The following is an 18,316-nucleotide window of genomic DNA, read 5'->3' on the forward strand; positions in this document are numbered from 1 at the left end:
TGGATCTCGCCAGATGTTCGCCGGCAGAGGAGCTTCGGCGCTACCACTCTGCGGCTTCGTTCCGTCCCACGGTTGGGGGGGGGGGGTCCTGGGCTTGCTGGCTTCGGCGATGGCGGTTGTTCCCCAGCTGCGATCTCCGGTCTTCGTCGCCGGACGCAGCTTCGTACTGTGGCCTTCGGGCCGTTTTCGGCTTCGGCTTCCGTGCCGGATGTGGATGGACGACCAGCAGGCGTTGCTGGCTTCGTAACGGGCAGGTGTCTTCTCTCCTTGTCGAATCGGCAAGCCCCGGAGTCCACCGATTTGGGCTCGCCGAGAGAGGCCCTCCTTAGCGTTTAAGGCCAGCGGCCTGAGGGTAGTCGTCCTTGGCGTTGATGGCGCGGGGAGGCGCCAGACGACGGGGGTGGTCCTATTACGGTTAGACGTGGGCAAATGCCATACTGGACTTACGATGCCCAGGCCGACCAAACCGAGATGGACGCGCGCTCGCGGAACCTCCGGGTCCCGCCTTGTGTGCGGCAATTGACGACCAACACACTGAGGAGCACGTCTTGTCCACTCGGACACCTGATTGGAAGAGGCCGATTTTTCCCCAAAATCGGCTCCTTGTTGGTTTTCCCGAGTCCATTTTCCCACCAATTTCCTTATGTCATCTGGACGTTTACATAATCCCCACCCTGGGAAATTGGTGGGCTTCAGCCTCGCTAACACTAGTAAAATTAGCCCCCTCACTACTGTAAAGTGTAGTGAAATGTGAAGGGACTACTGAAGTTGAAGAGGTAATTCGTCAAGGGTTGTGACCAACGGTTACAATTCTAAAATTCTAAAATTCTAAAATTCTAAAATTCTAAAATTCTAAAATTCTAAAATTCTAAAATTCTAAAATTCTAAAATTCTAAAATTCTAAAATTCTAAAATTCTAAAATTCTTAAATTCTTAAATTCTTAAATTCTTAAATTCTTAAATTCTTAAATTCTTAAATTCTTAAATTCTTAAATTCTTAAATTCTTAAATTCTTAAATTCTTAAATTCTTAAATTCTTAAATTCTTAAATTCTTAAATTCTTAAATTCTTAAATTCTTAAATTCTTAAATTCTTAAATTCTTAAATTCTTAAATTCTTAAATTCTTAAATTCTTAAATTCTTAAATTCTTAAATTCTTAAATTCTTAAATTCTTAAATTCTTAAATTCTTAAATTCTTAAATTCTTAAATTCTTAAATTCTTAAATTCTTAAATTCTTAAATTCTTAAATTCTTAAATTCTTAAATTCTTAAATTCTTAAATTCTTAAATTCTTAAATTCTTAAATTCTTAAATTCTTAAATTCTTAAATTCTTAAATTCTTAAATTCTTAAATTCTTAAATTCTTAAATTCTTAAATTCTTAAATTCTTAAATTCTTAAATTCTTAAATTCTTAAATTCTTAAATTCTTAAATTCTTAAATTCTTAAATTCTTAAATTCTTAAATTCTTAAATTCTTAAATTCTTAAATTCTTAAATTCTTAAATTCTTAAATTCTTAAATTCTTAAATTCTTAAATTCTTAAATTCTTAAATTCTTAAATTCTTAAATTCTTAAATTCTTAAATTCTTAAATTCTTAAATTCTTAAATTCTTAAATTCTTAAATTCTTAAATTCTTAAATTCTTAAATTCTTAAATTCTTAAATTCTTAAATTCTTAAATTCTTAAATTCTTAAATTCTTAAATTCTTAAATTCTTAAATTCTTAAATTCTTAAATTCTTAAATTCTTAAATTCTTAAATTCTTAAATTCTTAAATTCTTAAATTCTTAAATTCTTAAATTCTTAAATTCTTAAATTCTTAAATTCTTAAATTCTTAAATTCTTAAATTCTTAAATTCTTAAATTCTTAAATTCTTAAATTCTTAAATTCTTAAATTCTTAAATTCTTAAATTCTTAAATTCTTAAATTCTTAAATTCTTAAATTCTTAAATTCTTAAATTCTTAAATTCTTAAATTCTTAAATTCTTAAATTCTTAAATTCTTAAATTCTTAAATTCATAAATTCTTAAATTCTTAAATTCTTAAATTCTTAAATTATTAAAAAAATATTTGTTGTCAAAAGCATTATTTTTAAATTTTCGATTTATTTAAACATTGAATTTTATTGTTATTTCTAAATTACTGATTGTTTGAATTTCTGATTTCCTGCTTTTGATTTCCTAACATTTTCAAGCCATGAGCTTATTTAACCCTACATTTTTTATACTATTATTTTTTTATGTTGGAATATTGAATTTTGTGTGTTTTTTTTTTTTTCTAAATTGCAGATTTGAAAAATGGATGTTTTTTTAAATGTGTATTTTTTTTTTATTTCTGAAGATCTAAATTTTGGCTTTTTACTTTTATTTTTATTTTTAGAGTATTTGTATTGTTGAATTTCTAAATATATGATTATTTTTTTTATTGACTGTTACTTCTAGAAAATAAGTGACAATATGCCTATGAGAAGGAATTCGCCTTTCACACATATAAAAAAATCCCCCTAATTAACATTCTCAATCACGTTTTAATAAATTATTATTTTCAAAAAAAACAAAAAAATTCCGGCTGAAAAAAAATCGTATCACATCGTAATAAAATTATCAAAATTCGTGATATACAAGAAACATTAACATCTAAACGCCACTCTTACCTATCGATTTCGGAAAACAACCGTGCCCCCCCAACATTTTGGACTAGTCGGCGCCCCTGGTCGTTAAGATTTATGAAAGAAAATTTTGAAAATTGTTCTTCTTTTACATTTTACATAGGGTCTTAAAGCCCCATGTAAATTTTTATGTAAAACGGTAAGAAATTGACAAGACAACATTTTTTCGATGGACCAACTATGGTCCCTTAAGAACAGGCTGTCAAGTAGGACCTTTTCTGTCAAGAAGGGCCGCGAAGTTATTTAAAAAAAAAATGATTTAATAATCCATTTTTAATCCTTTGCGGTCGTACAAAGGGTCATTGTACTCAGACAAAATAAGCTTTATCATTGTGAACAATAATATCACCAATTCTGGCCTAATTTTAGGACCCAATTGCACCATTTTTTTTACCGCATTAAATGAAAAACACCATTTTGTTAGTGTCTTGTTTTGAGTTGCCGATCTCAAATTTGGCTTCAAAATGCTTCAAATTACAAATATTTTGATATTTGTAATCTAAAATGGCGGTGGTGGAATATTGACTTATTAAGGCACGCTGAGCTCAAGTTGAACGCCCAAGAATAAGATTTTTATTAATGATTTCAATATACGAAGTTCTATGATGACCTTTCAGATAACCGAATTTTGGATATTTAAAAACACAAATTGGCACCTTTAAAAAAAATTCTAGAAATTTTACGGTACACTCATCCGTGTTCAGATCATCTTCAGGTTAATGTCTCAAGTAACGCTATACACCTGAGAGCAAGTTGTTCCTGTGTAGCAGCACAATATCCCACAATATTTCCTGCCCTGATAATCTCAACCAGCACGTCTGCCGGAAAGGGGGCGAAATGTGTTACTTCATTTCCGACTCCATTCTCCGAGCCCAACCTGCAGCAGCCAACGAGATTGAAAGTTGCAGATTGGCCGATTTTCGTGGCTTGGCTGCGGAAACTGGAACGCTCGCGTCGTTTTCTTGGGTGGTGCGTTCGTTTGAGGAGCATGACCTTTATTGGGTTGACTGAAACATAAGTTTAAAGTTCTTAAATTTGAATGGAATTTAGAAACTGATTCAAATTAATAATTACACTTAATTCGGAACTAGTCTTCAAACGAATGCACCAAGAGTGTGTAAACTCCATTGTTGTTGCCTTCTTTCCCAGGGATAAGCTCCCGCCAACCGAAAATGGAAGGAAAATGAAGCGAAAAAGTTGCACAAAAAAATCGCGCGAAAGGAGAGAACTGAATAATGCATTACCCTTAGCTACTTGCTCCTTGTGACGTCGTCGTCGTCGTCGTGGCAGCGGGAAAGGGTGTGTTTGTGATAAGGGAGGTCAGGCCAACCGTCGCGAGTCCGGGATGTTATGCTGGCAGCAGACTTGGTAGGAGTGAGCGTGGTGTTGCACGTGTAACACCTGCGCTGAATTGGCAAAAGTTTCGTTATTCTGGAGCTTTCCTCGGCGAACCCGCGCGCTAACAGGTAAACCCTTAGTGTTACCAGGTTAACTCTACTGCTTAAATTAATTTGATTTTTATTTTCATTTGGAGAAAATTTAGTTTTACGATGAACTTGACAAAAACTTATCATATCTTTTTTTCTTTTCTCCTTCATTTATTGTAAGAACTTCTAAATGAGTTTTTTTTAATTTTTATTCTCGGTTGAACTCAACATCTGGTCACCTGTTTTATAGTTAATGCATCCCATATCTTGTTCGCAACATTTTTTGCCTTCATCTTTACTCACTGATAGCAAACCGCGATTACCCAATCTAAAGTGGGGTGGGGAGGATGGTTTCTCTCTTTCGAAAAGCGTGATAAAGTCATTGCGGGGACGTGAATAATGCACGTCCGTTCACGGGACCCGCAGACAGTAACACGACCTGCTAGAGCTGGGCCATCAACCAACGCGTCTCACCCTGACCCGGAGCAACACCCTTGTCGTCGTTCCGTTCCGTGAACTCTGTCCATATTGCCTTAAAGACGGTCGACGCGGGTTGGTGGTTGCAAGATCTTAGATATTGTTTCAACGCTTTCTGGTGAGCTGAACAGCACATCGGGATGCATAAAATAGCCACCCCTCTCCGACTAGACCTTCTGCCCCTCCTTTAAATAGCCCCGTGTGTTTACAGTTGCAGGAATAATTATGCCAGGTGAAATTGGTGTGGTCCAACGGCCATTGGTTTATGGTAAAACACAATCTTCAACCTGCCCCCCTTTGTATGTATGGCGGGAAATGTAAAAAGGTAAAGTGTAAAGTTGTGGCTGATTTTAATCGCACCTCTCCACGTTACCGTGAAGCCTGACCGTGTTTTTTTTTCGCGAAGCGATATCAATATATCACATTGGTATCTTTTATGCATTTAATTAAATTTCTAAGTTGCTTTTGTGTGGTATATTACTTTAAAAAACAACAACGAATAAATCTAATATTTTTACCTGATTTTCAAACATCTCATATCGCATACAAACATAAATGGAAGAAGTAATTTTTATACTTAAGTTAATTTTTGTCGTATATACACTATTTTTTCAATTCGACTTTGTTTAAACAATTCTCGATTTGCGCAACATTTTTTAAGTCATGATTTAAAATGAGAATAGCCATGACTAAAGTTGAGAGTGTGACTTAAATTATGAATCTGGCTGATTTTCCGGTGACACAAGATAGTGCTGCAAATGTCGCTTCAGTTCTTTGAACCTCTAGAGAGGAACGACTCAAATTGGTAGAGCAGGATCATCAAGGAACTTCCAATAACATTTTATTTTATTATATATTATATTTGTATTATGTATAAATATATAACAGCGGACATTACACAACCTACACAACACAATCATAAATCGGAGCGTTTGGTACGGTATGTCCACGCATCCTTCCTCCCTTGTAGATTCTGTGAAATGTGATCCGTTCACACAATCTTCTCTGTGGTAAACGCAACGCAGTGGGCTGGCCGCTTTAATTTTTGTAATACAGTTTTGGGTGTTTTCGGATGAATGGAACATATTAATAATGACAAGAAAAGTGCTTGGGACGTAATTCAATCACAACACTTTCCAGCATGCTTTCATCGGACTGGCTGCATTTGTGTTAGGTTGGATTAGATTAGAATTTGACGTAAATTATGAATCCATAGTTTCTAATGTTTTTTTGAAAGATTTAAAAATGTATCAATTGTTTTTGTGTAGTAATGTTAGCATGGTTGTGGAACATAAGGGATTTTCAAGGTCATACGAAACTTCCGAGAAATTTGAATAAAAGGCTTACAAACATGTTGAAATTTATTTTTTTTTACAACGGATCCTTTCCAGTCGGCTTTAGTAAGTATGAAAGGTGCATGTACAGTGCATGGTTACAACAACTTTTTGGGATGCTTTGGGTCTTCGAAGAACCTTGGTTTTTGACTTCGGATCATATTCGCATAGTTACAGTGGGTATGGAAATCTACTTTGATCTTATGTTGGGATGTTCTGGAACTCAAAGGACTCCCTAGAGTTAATATCAGTATAATGTGTGATTATTAGAGCGCCTGTATAAAGATGCAAAATGTTACTCTGTAATCCAGTTAATAAAACAGATCTTCAACTTTCGTTTTCTTATAAAAAAAAGAAATTTTAGTTGTAAACAATCTAGTGACCTTCACGGCCTATACAATGTTCATAAAAGTTCAATTTTATGTTTTTTAATCTAACAAAAAAAAGAGATAGAAAGACGGTAGACGCGGGCGTCTTTCTTAGATAGTTTTCTCCCTTATAATAAACATTTTTGATATTCATGCCCACATAAAATTGAAATAATTTTTCATTTTCAAAATTTTCCAAAGTTACAGTTGTATAAAATTTAAAATTTCAAATGACGAAATAACAACAAATACAATCAAAATAGTTACGATTAACTTCATCGGATGCTTGCAGAAAATGAATTAGAAAGGATAATTTAGCATTTTAAAAATTAAGTATATTAAAAACAATACATGAATAAAATAATGGTAACATTTTTACCTGAGTTTTTTTTAATGCATGAGCAGTTTTTTAAAGAAAGTATTTGAATTCTTAAACAAAATTTTGTTTAGTTTCTGCATGAACATGAACATGAATCTGAATCTTTATGTTCATCAAAATGTCAAATTTGCAATTACAAATATTATCGTTCTGAGTGTTTTCACGAAAACATTTGTTAATTCAGATTTTCACAGGATTTCAAAGGCCTTAGGATCATTTATTGAATAAATACACAGTAAAAAAATTCTGTGTAAAATCGCATGCAAAAGCATGCACATCACCTTTGTGAGCAAAAGCATGTAATATTGTATGAGAATACGTGTACACAAAAAGCATGTATGAAAAAGAAAAAAAAAATGCGCGCCTCAATAATAACAACAATCTGCTGAGAGTCACAACGAGATTACCAAGTCCACGACCCAACCCTCTCGGCTATCTCGCAGTGAGCAGTTCTCTAGGATTTCGGTCATTCGATTTTTTCTGTATTTTTTAATCCGACTGAAACTTTTTTGGTGCCTTCGGTATGCCCAAAGAAGCCATTTTGCATCATTAGTTTGTCCATATAATTTTCCATACAAATTTGGCAGCTGTCCATACAAAAATGATGTATGAAAATTCAAAAATCTGTATCTTTCGAAGAAATTTTTTGATCGATTTGGTGTCTTCGGCAAAGTTGTAGGTATGGATACGGACTACACTGGAAAAAATTATACATGGTAAAAAAAATTGGTGATTTTTTTTTTAACTTTTTATCACTTAAACTCAATTTGCGAAAAAAACACTATTTTTATTTTTTTTTATTTTTTGATATGTTTTAGAGGACATAAAATGCCAAATTTTCAGAAATTTCCAGGTTGTGCAAAAAATCATTGACCGAGTTATGAATTTTTTAATCAAAACTGATTTTTTTCAAAAAATCGAAATATTGGTCGCAAAAAAATTTCAACTTCATTTTTAGATGTAAAATCAAATTTGCAATCAAAAAGTACTTTAGTGAAATTTTGATAAAGTGCACCGTTTTCAAGTTAAATCTATATTTAGGTGACTTTTTTGAAAATAGTCGAAGTTTTTCATTTTTTAAATTAGTGCACATGTTTGCCCACTTTGAAAAAAATATTTTTGAAAGGCTGAGAAAATTCTCTATATTTTGCTTCTTCGGAATTTGTTAATACGCCCTTAAGTTGCTGAGATATTTCAATGCAAAGGTTTAAAAACAGGAAAATTGATGTTTTCTAAGTCTCACCCAAACAGCCCACCATTTTTCAATGTCGATATCTCAGCAACTCATGGTCCGATTTTCAATGTTAAAATATGAAACATTTGTGAAATTTTCCGATCTTTTCGAAAACAATATTTTCAACCAAGACTAACATTTTAAAAGGGCGTTATATTGAATGTTTGGCCCTTTTGAAATGTTAGTCTTGCTTTGAAAATTTTGAAAATATTGTTTTCGAAAAGATTGGAAAATTTCACAAATGTTTCATATTTTAACATTGTAAATCGGACCATTAGTTGCTGAGATATCGACATTGAAAAATGGTGGGCTGTTTGGGTGAGACTTAGAAAACATCAATTCTTGACTTTTTTTTGATAAGGTCCTATAAACAAATGTAAACATTGAGTGTATCCCTTTCACACCTTATGTCAAAGTCCATCGGAGTAAGCGGGATACACTCAATGTTTACATTTGTTTATAGGACCTTATCAAAAAAAAGTCAAGAATTTTCCTGTTTTTAAATCTTTGCATTGCAATATCTCAGCAACTAAAGGTCGTATCAGCAAAATCCGGAGAAGCAAAATATAGAGAATTTTCTCAGCTTTTCAAAAATATTTTTTTCAAAGGTGGGCAAACATGTGCACTAATTTAAAAAAATGAAAAACTGCGACTATTTTCAAAAAAGTCACCTAAATATGGATTTAACTTAAAAACGGTGCACTTTATCAAAATTTCACTAAAGTACTTTTTGATTGCAAATTTGATTTTACATCGAAAAATAAAGTTGAAAATTTTTTGCGACCAAAATTTCGATTTTTTGAAAAAATCAGTATTGATTAAAAAATTTATAACTCGGTCAAAGATTTTTTGCACAACCTGGAAATTTCTGAAAAGTTGGCATTTTATGTCTTCTAAAACATATCAAAAAATAAAAAAAATTAAAAATAGTGTTTTTTTGCATATCAAGTTTTAGTGATAAAAAGTTAAATAAAAAATCACCAAATTTTGTTTAACAAAATGTGTATGTTTTGTAAGGAATTTGAACACAGACAAACCCGGAAATCTATCCAAATTATTCTTTCAAAATCAAATTGACAGTTTAATACAAATATCTACAGATTTGGAAAAAATCAAAAAGGAATAAAATAAATATTTTTTTTTATCACTTAAACCCGTACAAATCGTCAAGAAGGTCGAAAATCCGTAGGGTATGGAAACAGTCCGTACAGTTGGTAACCTTAACTAATTTTGTTTTAATGTTATGAAACAATTTTTGAATTATTTTCAGCAATTGACCGAATTACATCCTTTTTAAAGCCAGAATAATGTATTTTTTTCATTGCTTAGGCTGGCAAAAAATTAAATTAAAGTTTTTGTCTCCCCCCACCCTCCCCCTCCCGAAACATCAAGGGGCAAAAAAAATATTTTTTTTTCAAAACACTTCAAAATTTCAATGGAAATTTAAGTGCAATCAGCTGAAATCAATTTAAAATTCATTCCCCTGCGTTTAGAATCATTTTTAAGAATGTTTGGGTTGATTTAAAAATCTTTTGAATTTTTGAAAATTGTCGATGTTTATTATCGCAAAAATTTTTTTCGCTATTTTTTTTTGTTTGCGTCACATCTATCATTTTTTTTAAACTAATGATTGCACGAATGACACAACTGAACTAGAGTAAAATGCATTTTAAAACACTTTTTCCATGTAACTGGTAAAACTATGGCTTGTTATTTCAATATAATTATTTTTTTTATTTTTTTCCAAGGCCTTCGGATAATCGAGTCTGGACTATACTGCAAAATGGAAACGAGATCTTCGTTGATCAATAAGTATTAATCCGTGTCCAGGTAATAACGTTCAGGATACCACGCTGCGCCGAACATGTGTAGATCTCAACACATCGCACCGGCAACATATCAATCGTGCATCCATCACAGCAGTAAGCACGCAGCATAAAACCAAAACAACATGACTCATTCAGAATCTCTCTCGCGCTCTCTCGCTCTCCCAATCTCAGATGTTATTCTCATTCTCAATTTAATACCTGCAAGAGAACGAGAGCGCCGGCACCATGTGCCCTTTACAGTAAAATCATCGCACACCACAACGTTTCCCTATGCTATGTTTCGCTTTTCCTCTTTACGACAATTTTCCTCTCATCAAACTTCGAGCAACATAGAGAGAGAGCGCGCTTTTCCGCGAGAGCGCGCGAGCAAAACATCGCACCCGTATAAAAAGCTATCGGCAAGGACTCGCCAACGGTTAGTTCAGATTGGGACGTCGTGGAGCAAGGATCGGCAAGCTAGTAGTTGGGTTGTCCCACCACCGTGAGGAGTTTTATTTTGGACCAAACTTTTCCAGTGAGTGCGTGCGTGAAACGACGCGAAACGCGGACGGAAAGGTGGCAGTGCGTGAAATTCACGGATTTAACGGAAGGGGGTGGCGTTTAGACACGGTCAAGCAATTGGGACACGAACTGTCCAACGGGAGTGATGTGTTGTCGTCCCGCTGTAGGTGGTGCCGACGTGTATTTTTTGTAGAGTGGTGCGCTATTGATTTTTCGTTGAGCAGTGGGAGCCAAAGCAGCAGCAGCACCAGAGTGTGAATTAAATATTTATGAATGGAGTAACGTTATCTAACGGCACACCGCTAGAGTGAATTGAGGCCGTTGAAAAAAAAGGACTCTTTGAAGAGGAGCAAAGTGAATGAGTGTGTGCGGGATTCCGCGAAAGCACAAATAAAGTTTCGGTTTGGTGTGAGTTTTGTGTGTGGGAGTGCACGGTGGAAAGGATTCGAATAATCAACTTGTGGATTTGTGCAGCACGTGTGATTCTGGGGAATGAATAGTGCACTCGCTGGCCATTTGCGCTAATCACTTATTCAAAGCGTGCCGGGAACATCCCGACTCTATCCACCCAACAGGAATATTGGATTAGAGAGCTGGTGTGATTCGACCCTTTTTTGCGACAATTACGAAAGCAAATTTATTGGATTGCTTGTCAGTTCGGAAAACGCACATTTTCCGGCATTCCACGTGTGTGTGTATCCTCCTTGTTGGGTTCCCACTCCCCCGGGGGGAGATTCGGAATTCCGGTGCGGTAGAATCGATTATTTACTTATTTATCCCGGTCGGAAGCCACGGCAGAGCAGCAGCAGCACCGGATGCGGATATTTATTGGAATAATTGCGGCAACTTGACGTGAATTGTTATTGGTGAAAACGAAACACAGAGAGGAGGAGGAGGAAAAAAATCGCGCGCGCAAAAATAACACAGAGCTTAAGGGGGAAAACGTGACACGCCAAGGGTACGCGTGTGTTGAAAGCACAAATCAGCGTAGGACCGGGCAGTATTTATGAACCAGAGGCGAATTTTTGGTTATAATTGAAAATTTATTGGGCTCCAGGACCCCCCTCAAACCATAAGTTACCGTTCTGCGGCCGACACGAAATCCGGAAGAGTTACGCGCGAGTTTGCTGGTTTCCCAACCAGAAAATTTCGGTTTTTCAAGAAAACAGCAAATCGATAAATCACCCAAAATGGTGTACTTATTGCCGGGGGTCGCGATTATCCTCGGATTAACATCGCTGGTGAGCTGTAGCGCCCTCGGGGTGCCACCTTCCACGGTGAACCAGCCAGTCAACGGTGAGCTGGAGGAAGCCCCGACCCCGGTCCTTTCGCTCGAGGATCAGGTGCGGCTGTTGACGAAGCAGTTGAACGCCCTCACCAACCAGCGCCGCGAGGATTACAAGAGCCTCGAGAACAACCTGAAAAAGTACGTGCGCAAGAACTCGGCCCAGCTGACGGGCGCGGAGATACGCGAGGAGCTGGACGCGCTGAGGTGAGTTTTGGGTTTGGTGGAGTGGAATGGGGTAGAGAGATTAACATTTGGACTAGGGGGACTAATCTGGGCCTAATTTGATTGAATCGGATCAACGGATTCGTGAAATTTGTTGGTACTGATATCATACACTAATCATTTACAACCTAACCCCGCCTTTAGACGGGCTTCGATCTAAAAATTTTTAATCAATTTTCCAACCGATTTTTGATCTTTAAAAAGCATTAGAAAGAAGAACTCATAAAACTTTAGAAAATTTCAGGGTTGGAAGTTTAACTTGTTTTATGTGACTTTGCCAATGATTTTAAAAATGTAATTTTTAGGGGTCAACTTTGGCTGTGTTTTTTTACTAATATTTCCTATATTTTCAGTAAAAAGAAGTATGCAGTAATTTTTGTAGTGTCCCAGACTATGCCTCTACGCATTTTTTTGCAATTCAAATGATGATGGTGCCATTCTATAGCAGAAAATGTAAAAACCATGCAAAAAATTTAAAAAGTGACTGTAAAAACGTGAAAAAAATAGATAGGCAAAATGTAATAATATTAGGTGGTAGAATTGGCCAAATACTACCAAAAACAAACAAAAACTAAACAAGATAAATGCAAATTAAAATACTAAAAATAAAACAAGAAAACATAAAGCAAGAGAAGTAATGTTTTTCGTAGAACAAAAGTTGCTCAAAACGACCTCCTGAACAAGGGAAAAATAAATATTTTCGAAAAAAAAATTTGAGCAGTATAGGGTTTAAATACGTGAATACAACATCTATGTTCGATATTTTCTGATTTTAACATGTACCGTAAACTGGGGTGACATTGATAGCCGGGATGACATTGATGGATAAGATTAAGGATTATTTTTTTGCAAATCGATAAATTGAACAGTATTGGTATTGAAACATACTGAGCTTGGTTGAGAAGTGATGAAATAAGCTATCAATATTTTTTTTAATTTGATTTATAATAAAGGAAATATTTATATTTTAGTCGTAGTTTAGTTTAGTTTAGTCGAGTCGTAAAATGGATTGAATTATTATATGTTTTGGACAATTTTACATGAAAAACAGACTGAATTAGTTCCAAAGCTTCAAGTTCCAAATGTTTTTTAAACGATAGTTTCGTAATCTCCAAATTTATACACATTTTCTTTAAAACAAGTTTCTGAGTAAATGTGGATTTTTATTTTGTTTGCTTCAACATTGCTATCAATTAAAAAAAATATATATATTTATTTATTCATCTTTTTAAATGAGTTTTGAGCAAATTTATTTTTCTTTATTGTTAGTTTCAAAATTCTATACATTTCATTTAAACGTTAAAACTTAGTTGTGTAAACATTTTATTTTAGATGCTTGCTAATGGTCCATTTGACATAACCAATTCAATTAACAACCTTTTAAGCTGAAATTTGTTAGACACTTTAAATTTGAAAACGCCAATTTTTAACGAAAATATATTTTTTTTAAGGCCATTGCAAATATATTTCAAAGTTTATAAGTTTATGTCCCCCCCCCCTTCAAAAATATGAATTTTGCAGAATAACTTGCAATCCTATCAAGTTCACCAGGATTGAGTTACTTTTGAATCATTTAAAAATGTTTAAAGCTGAAGCAAATTATTTGAAAATATTATCGTTAATTACCGATGTTTCATATTTCATATCTGCTGAAAAAAAAAATCGTGAGGAATTAACTCATCCAACAGCGTAAACTTGACTTTTCAATATTTATAAAACTGTTTTTAACTAAATTTCGTAAAGTTTATTTTTTTCCTTGTCAAAATTTTTTGAAGCATTTTTGAACAAGTTTATAATTCCACATTATTGGTCAATTTTAGAATCAATTATTAATAGTTTTTTTTAGCAAAACTATGAAAAATTAACCGTTTTCCGACAGATATTTTCCCAATCTGTATTTTGTTTAAAAAAAAAACAGTATTTTGTCTTGTTTTGAATAGTTTTTAACGTTTCAATGTCTTTGCCCTTTTTTAATAGTTCAGGAAAAACCAACGCTAATTTGAGCCGAGCATAATGCTTGCAAGTATGTATTAGGTTGGCAGATGTAGTGAAGTTAAGTTCAGTTTTCTTATTATCACAACTAAATGTTTAAAAAAGTTTGAAAAATGATTTGAACTAGTTCACAGCTGTGCAACTGAATAATAGTGGCAATTAATATTTTGTTATTATTTACCATTACCGTACAAGCTAACGGATAGGATTAAAAAATAATGGAAAAGGTAAAAAAAAAGAATTTTCGGTTTAAACATAATTTGCTTCAAATAATAGCCAAATTCTTGTTGCTTTTTTTGTAAAAAAATACTATTACCGTTATCTGGGGCGAATCGGACACATGGGGTTAATTGGGACACCTGTTTTAACCTTGTTGCTGCCCAATATTTGGATATTTTTGATTGGATTCGAATAGATAAACAAAAGTAGTGCATCGATTTCCAAATTTCAAGTTTTTAAGTGCTCTAAAACCTGCTGTCCCCTGTTTGCAAATAAAATATGAAACTGACATTTATAACATTGATTGAAATTAAAATTCTGTGAAACTTATTTTAAATTAAATTTGGTTTGATCGTAAGAAATTTTTATGTAAATAAGCAATTTTGGTACACAAATTGGAGACTTTTACTAAAATTTTGGGCTACATTGATTTTTTTTTCCTTAAGGTAAAACGAGACACCGGTTTTGGTCAACTTCTGTTCAACATTAAATAATTTCTGAACTTGACAGATTGCCTGCTATTGCCTTATTAAGTGACTGCAAAAAACGGAACATCGTAAGTTATGGCATTCGCCTTAAAGGTGCTTTAAAAAACTCGTGTCGTGGTGTCAATATGACACTGTCTTCCCGTTTCACATTAAAAAAAAAGAATGATTGTTTTGCTAGCAAAAAAACCCGATTTAATCCCACCTGGGGTGAGAAAGAGCCTTTCTTACTAAAGAAAATAACAATGGTAGAACTTCTTTCAATTAATAACATCGACTTTGTTTATTTATAACGTCAGCACAAAAGAAAGTCTTATGATGAAAGCAATGAATTATGATGATATTATGAGTATTATGAATGATATGATTTCCAAAAGAAATAAAAAACGCAATTTTCACCAAAAGAATATTTTTAATCGAACAATATGTTTGTACGTTTCTAATCAAACAAGCGTTTATGACAAACGCGATCATAGCAAGCTTCCAAACAACGCACACCGCGTTTTTCTAGTTTCGGTACGAGCCCTTTTGTGTGACTGTGTTGGTGTTTTGGTTCATCGTACCAGCGCACCAAGCCAAGCAAAACCGAGGTACAAGTGAACCGCGTGTTCCGCACGGTGCAAGGAAGCTAGCCATTCAGCTTCTACGAAAGTGACAGAGTCAGATATAGTTATTTTTAACAACCGCACCACTACACACTCAATCGCGAGAACCTTAGGAAGAAAGCCATTGGAGTCGCCAGCATTGAACACTTTGAAAACGATATAAACGATGAAAAGCTTAGAAAGCTCCTATTATCCTATCCAATAAACCCTGTTAAATAAACTTACGAAATCACGAAAAAATGAAGTCTACATTTAGGCGATTTTAGGAGCGCACGGGAAACAAAATGATTGTAGCCGGATGAATGTCCTATGTCACAAAGGTTTTTGCATAAACATTGGACAGTTATGCAAAAACGGACAGGGCAAAAGAAACCGAAAAGCTACGATATCTTACATATTGAAAGAAACATCGGTAGACAAGCTACTACAAAATGAGTATAAGTCGAGCCACAAAATATATGCGCCAGCATTCTCGCGCCAGTATTCGAAGCTCAACTTGACAACTTGATGCAGTGTGATTTTTTGACGATTTTTCCGATGAAAATTCATGCTGAATCGACATATTTACGAAGATGGAAATGACGTCCTGCCTTAAAGTAAAACCTATACCTTTCTTTAGTAAGAAAGGCAAAAAGTAAATCGTTCTAAAAATTGATCGGGATGGCCAATCGATGTCGAATTTGTTCCAGATGCTCACTCATGGTCTGTACTATGAATGTAGCAAGAAATTTCGAATAAAATCGGAAATGAAAAATGTTGGCGAAGGTCACCAGGTGGGCTTTTATTTTTTTTATGGATTTTTTTTCTTATGGTAGGTCAATCAAACGGCTCTAACTCCAGAACCATATTATGAATCTGGATGAAAATTTGGGAGGTTGTAGGGCTCAAAAAATGCAATTTTTGAGATAAATAAAAGATATGAAAATGAAAAAATTTGACCATATTTTCATTTGAAAACTGTGTATTTTATTGAAAAGTCTGGCCGCATCCGAAAACAGATGGATATTTCGAAATTTGCGCGGCAACTCGCCCAGGTTCAGCACACTAGCTTTCGTCTGCATTTGGAAGAATCGAAATCGGATATATGGGAGCTGAGAAAGGCGCGACACAAAATTTTGCAAAATTTTACCACATACGAACATCACTCGAACTCCACGGAATTTATTTTCTCAAAATTCGAGGGTTGGAGATAGACGAGTTCTGTCAAGGTGAATCGATAGAGCGTCAAAAATCGATGCAGTGTGATTTTTTGACGATTTTTCCGATGAAAATTCATGCTGAATCGACATATTTACGAAGATGGAAATGACGTCCTGCCTTAAATTAAAACCTTTTCCTTTCTTTAGTAAGAAAGGCAAAAACAGTAACGATTTTTTCAAATACCGTCATCAGGGGTGACATTGGGTCTGGGGGTTGAGATTGGGTCATACAAAAATGCTGAAATTTGTATGACTCAATCTCACCCCCCCCCCCCCCCCAAGAAATGACCTGAAAAAATAAGATATTTAACCGTTTTCTGTATTTGGACATCCTTTCATTCGCAACTGAGCAAATTTTACCCTCTCTTATGTGTTACGTTGAGCCAATTTTCTTTAGATTCAACTTTTATGTAGATAATTAAAAAAACAAATCTTTAATCATTTCCTCGTTCAACTCTAAAAATAGCTTCGTTGTTCATATTTCAATACTAATTTCCACTTGAGCTTCTTATCAAATCACTTTCCGAAACTGCGAGCAAAGTTGTCACAGTCATCAGCGAAAAAAAAATCCTCAAAAGCACTCCACTGACGTGGAATCAATTAGTGGGTTCTGCTGTCACCCTGGCCAAACAAACCCCACCACACAGGGCTGTCCACTTTCTGGTGAGGCAAAAGTCGAGCAATTTGTTCATTTGCCAAAAACAACCCTCGAAACTGTGTATGTTGGCCTAGGGGCACTATTATTGGCCAACCCACCACCCCACTTTCGCAGAGTTTCACCCCCCTAAAAAACACAATTCAAAAGCACGCTCAATTTGCAATTGTCACACACACACATATACGGTGGAGCTTTTCCATTAATTGGCGAACAGAGAGGATCCCTGGCCTTCCTCAACCTCTTCCGGAACATGGACCCACTTTTTTCTGAACTTTGCTTTGGTGGCGTCCTTTGTGTCCCCTCCGACTCCGACTCAATGTTCCGATCGATAATCACCGAGACCGCAGAAAAGCGATCCCAAAATGAGCAGCAGAAGCAGCAGTTTATTTTGTTTCGGATTGTGTCCGAGCTTTTTTCCTGTACCCCAACGTTTGCTTCATTTGTTTGCCAAGGACCACCGCCGACCGCGCTGGGCTCGTTGTTGGCATTGTGTCCCTTTTTTCGGGAAGCTGTTTTTGTTCCTAGTGGGGGAGGGGTGGTGCGGGAAATTGGTAAAAATTAACAATGAAATGGCCCAGTATCGAAAAACGAACAAAAACCGATTTTTAAACTGTTTTTCCGTCGAACAATGAGCGGACACAAACGTACAAACACCAACCGCACCGCAACACAAATACACAAACACAACCGGGGTACGACAACTGTTGATTTAATTTTTTGGTTCACAAGAATCGAAAGGCTGGGTGATGTGCTGATGAAAAGCGGATTTGCGGAGGCGGGCCGGAAATGGGGGGAAAACATTTGTCCGGAACATGCACTACATCCTGCTCCGACAGCAGCTGTTGACGCAGTCATTTATTTTTATCGCCCGACCGGGAATAGTGCATGCACTCCTGGAGCTGATCAGTGGATTTAATTTAATAAATCGAAGCATTCCGCATTCTGTGTCTGTATATCACTGGGGCGCGCGAAAGCTTAATTGAACTCAATAAATTCATAATTTAATTTCGCTATTTGGCAGATGATTATTGTTGCATGGCAGTTGCGAAATTAATGTGTACAGTTGCTAGAGAAAAAATAAATAAATTCAAATGTTGAACATTCAAAGTCATCAAAAAATCTCGAGGTAGATTCTGTTATGCCCTATCAGTCCTATCAGAACCTCCTTTAATTATTTCTGTTAACCGAAGTGAAATAGATACACAGCAAAAAAAGGAGTTATACAACAGCGTGTAAATGCCAGACATTAAATGTTATATCTAAAGTGATATTTGAAATGTGCGGTACGACATTGCTCTAAAGGCTGTCTGTCGTTGAAATTTTATGTGATATTACACGCCGAATCGAGTCAGTGTGGGAAACCAACTTGACAGAAATGCTAAGCTCATTGGTTTTAACTTGGGTGAAGATGGATGGTTAGTATGAAAT

The 18,316-nt window shown here is 35.2% G+C and overlaps 1 protein-coding gene across 1 annotated transcript in view; it reads left to right on the top strand.

The window, feature by feature from the left end:
* Positions 1-10,123: 10,123 nt before the first annotated feature.
* The window catches only part of LOC120417620 (protein scabrous), a 93,517-nt gene continuing 85,324 nt past the window's right edge, over positions 10,124-18,316 (top strand). The window contains exon 1 of the mRNA XM_039579734.2: positions 10,124-11,712. Within this exon, the coding sequence (XP_039435668.1) occupies positions 11,411-11,712 (302 nt within the window). The 5' untranslated portion in view covers positions 10,124-11,410. The remainder of the gene's footprint in view (positions 11,713-18,316) is intronic.

This window comes from Culex pipiens, chromosome 3 (genome assembly GCF_016801865.2).
Source record: "Culex pipiens pallens isolate TS chromosome 3, TS_CPP_V2, whole genome shotgun sequence".
In the NCBI taxonomy this organism is placed as follows: Eukaryota; Metazoa; Arthropoda; class Insecta; order Diptera; family Culicidae; genus Culex; species Culex pipiens.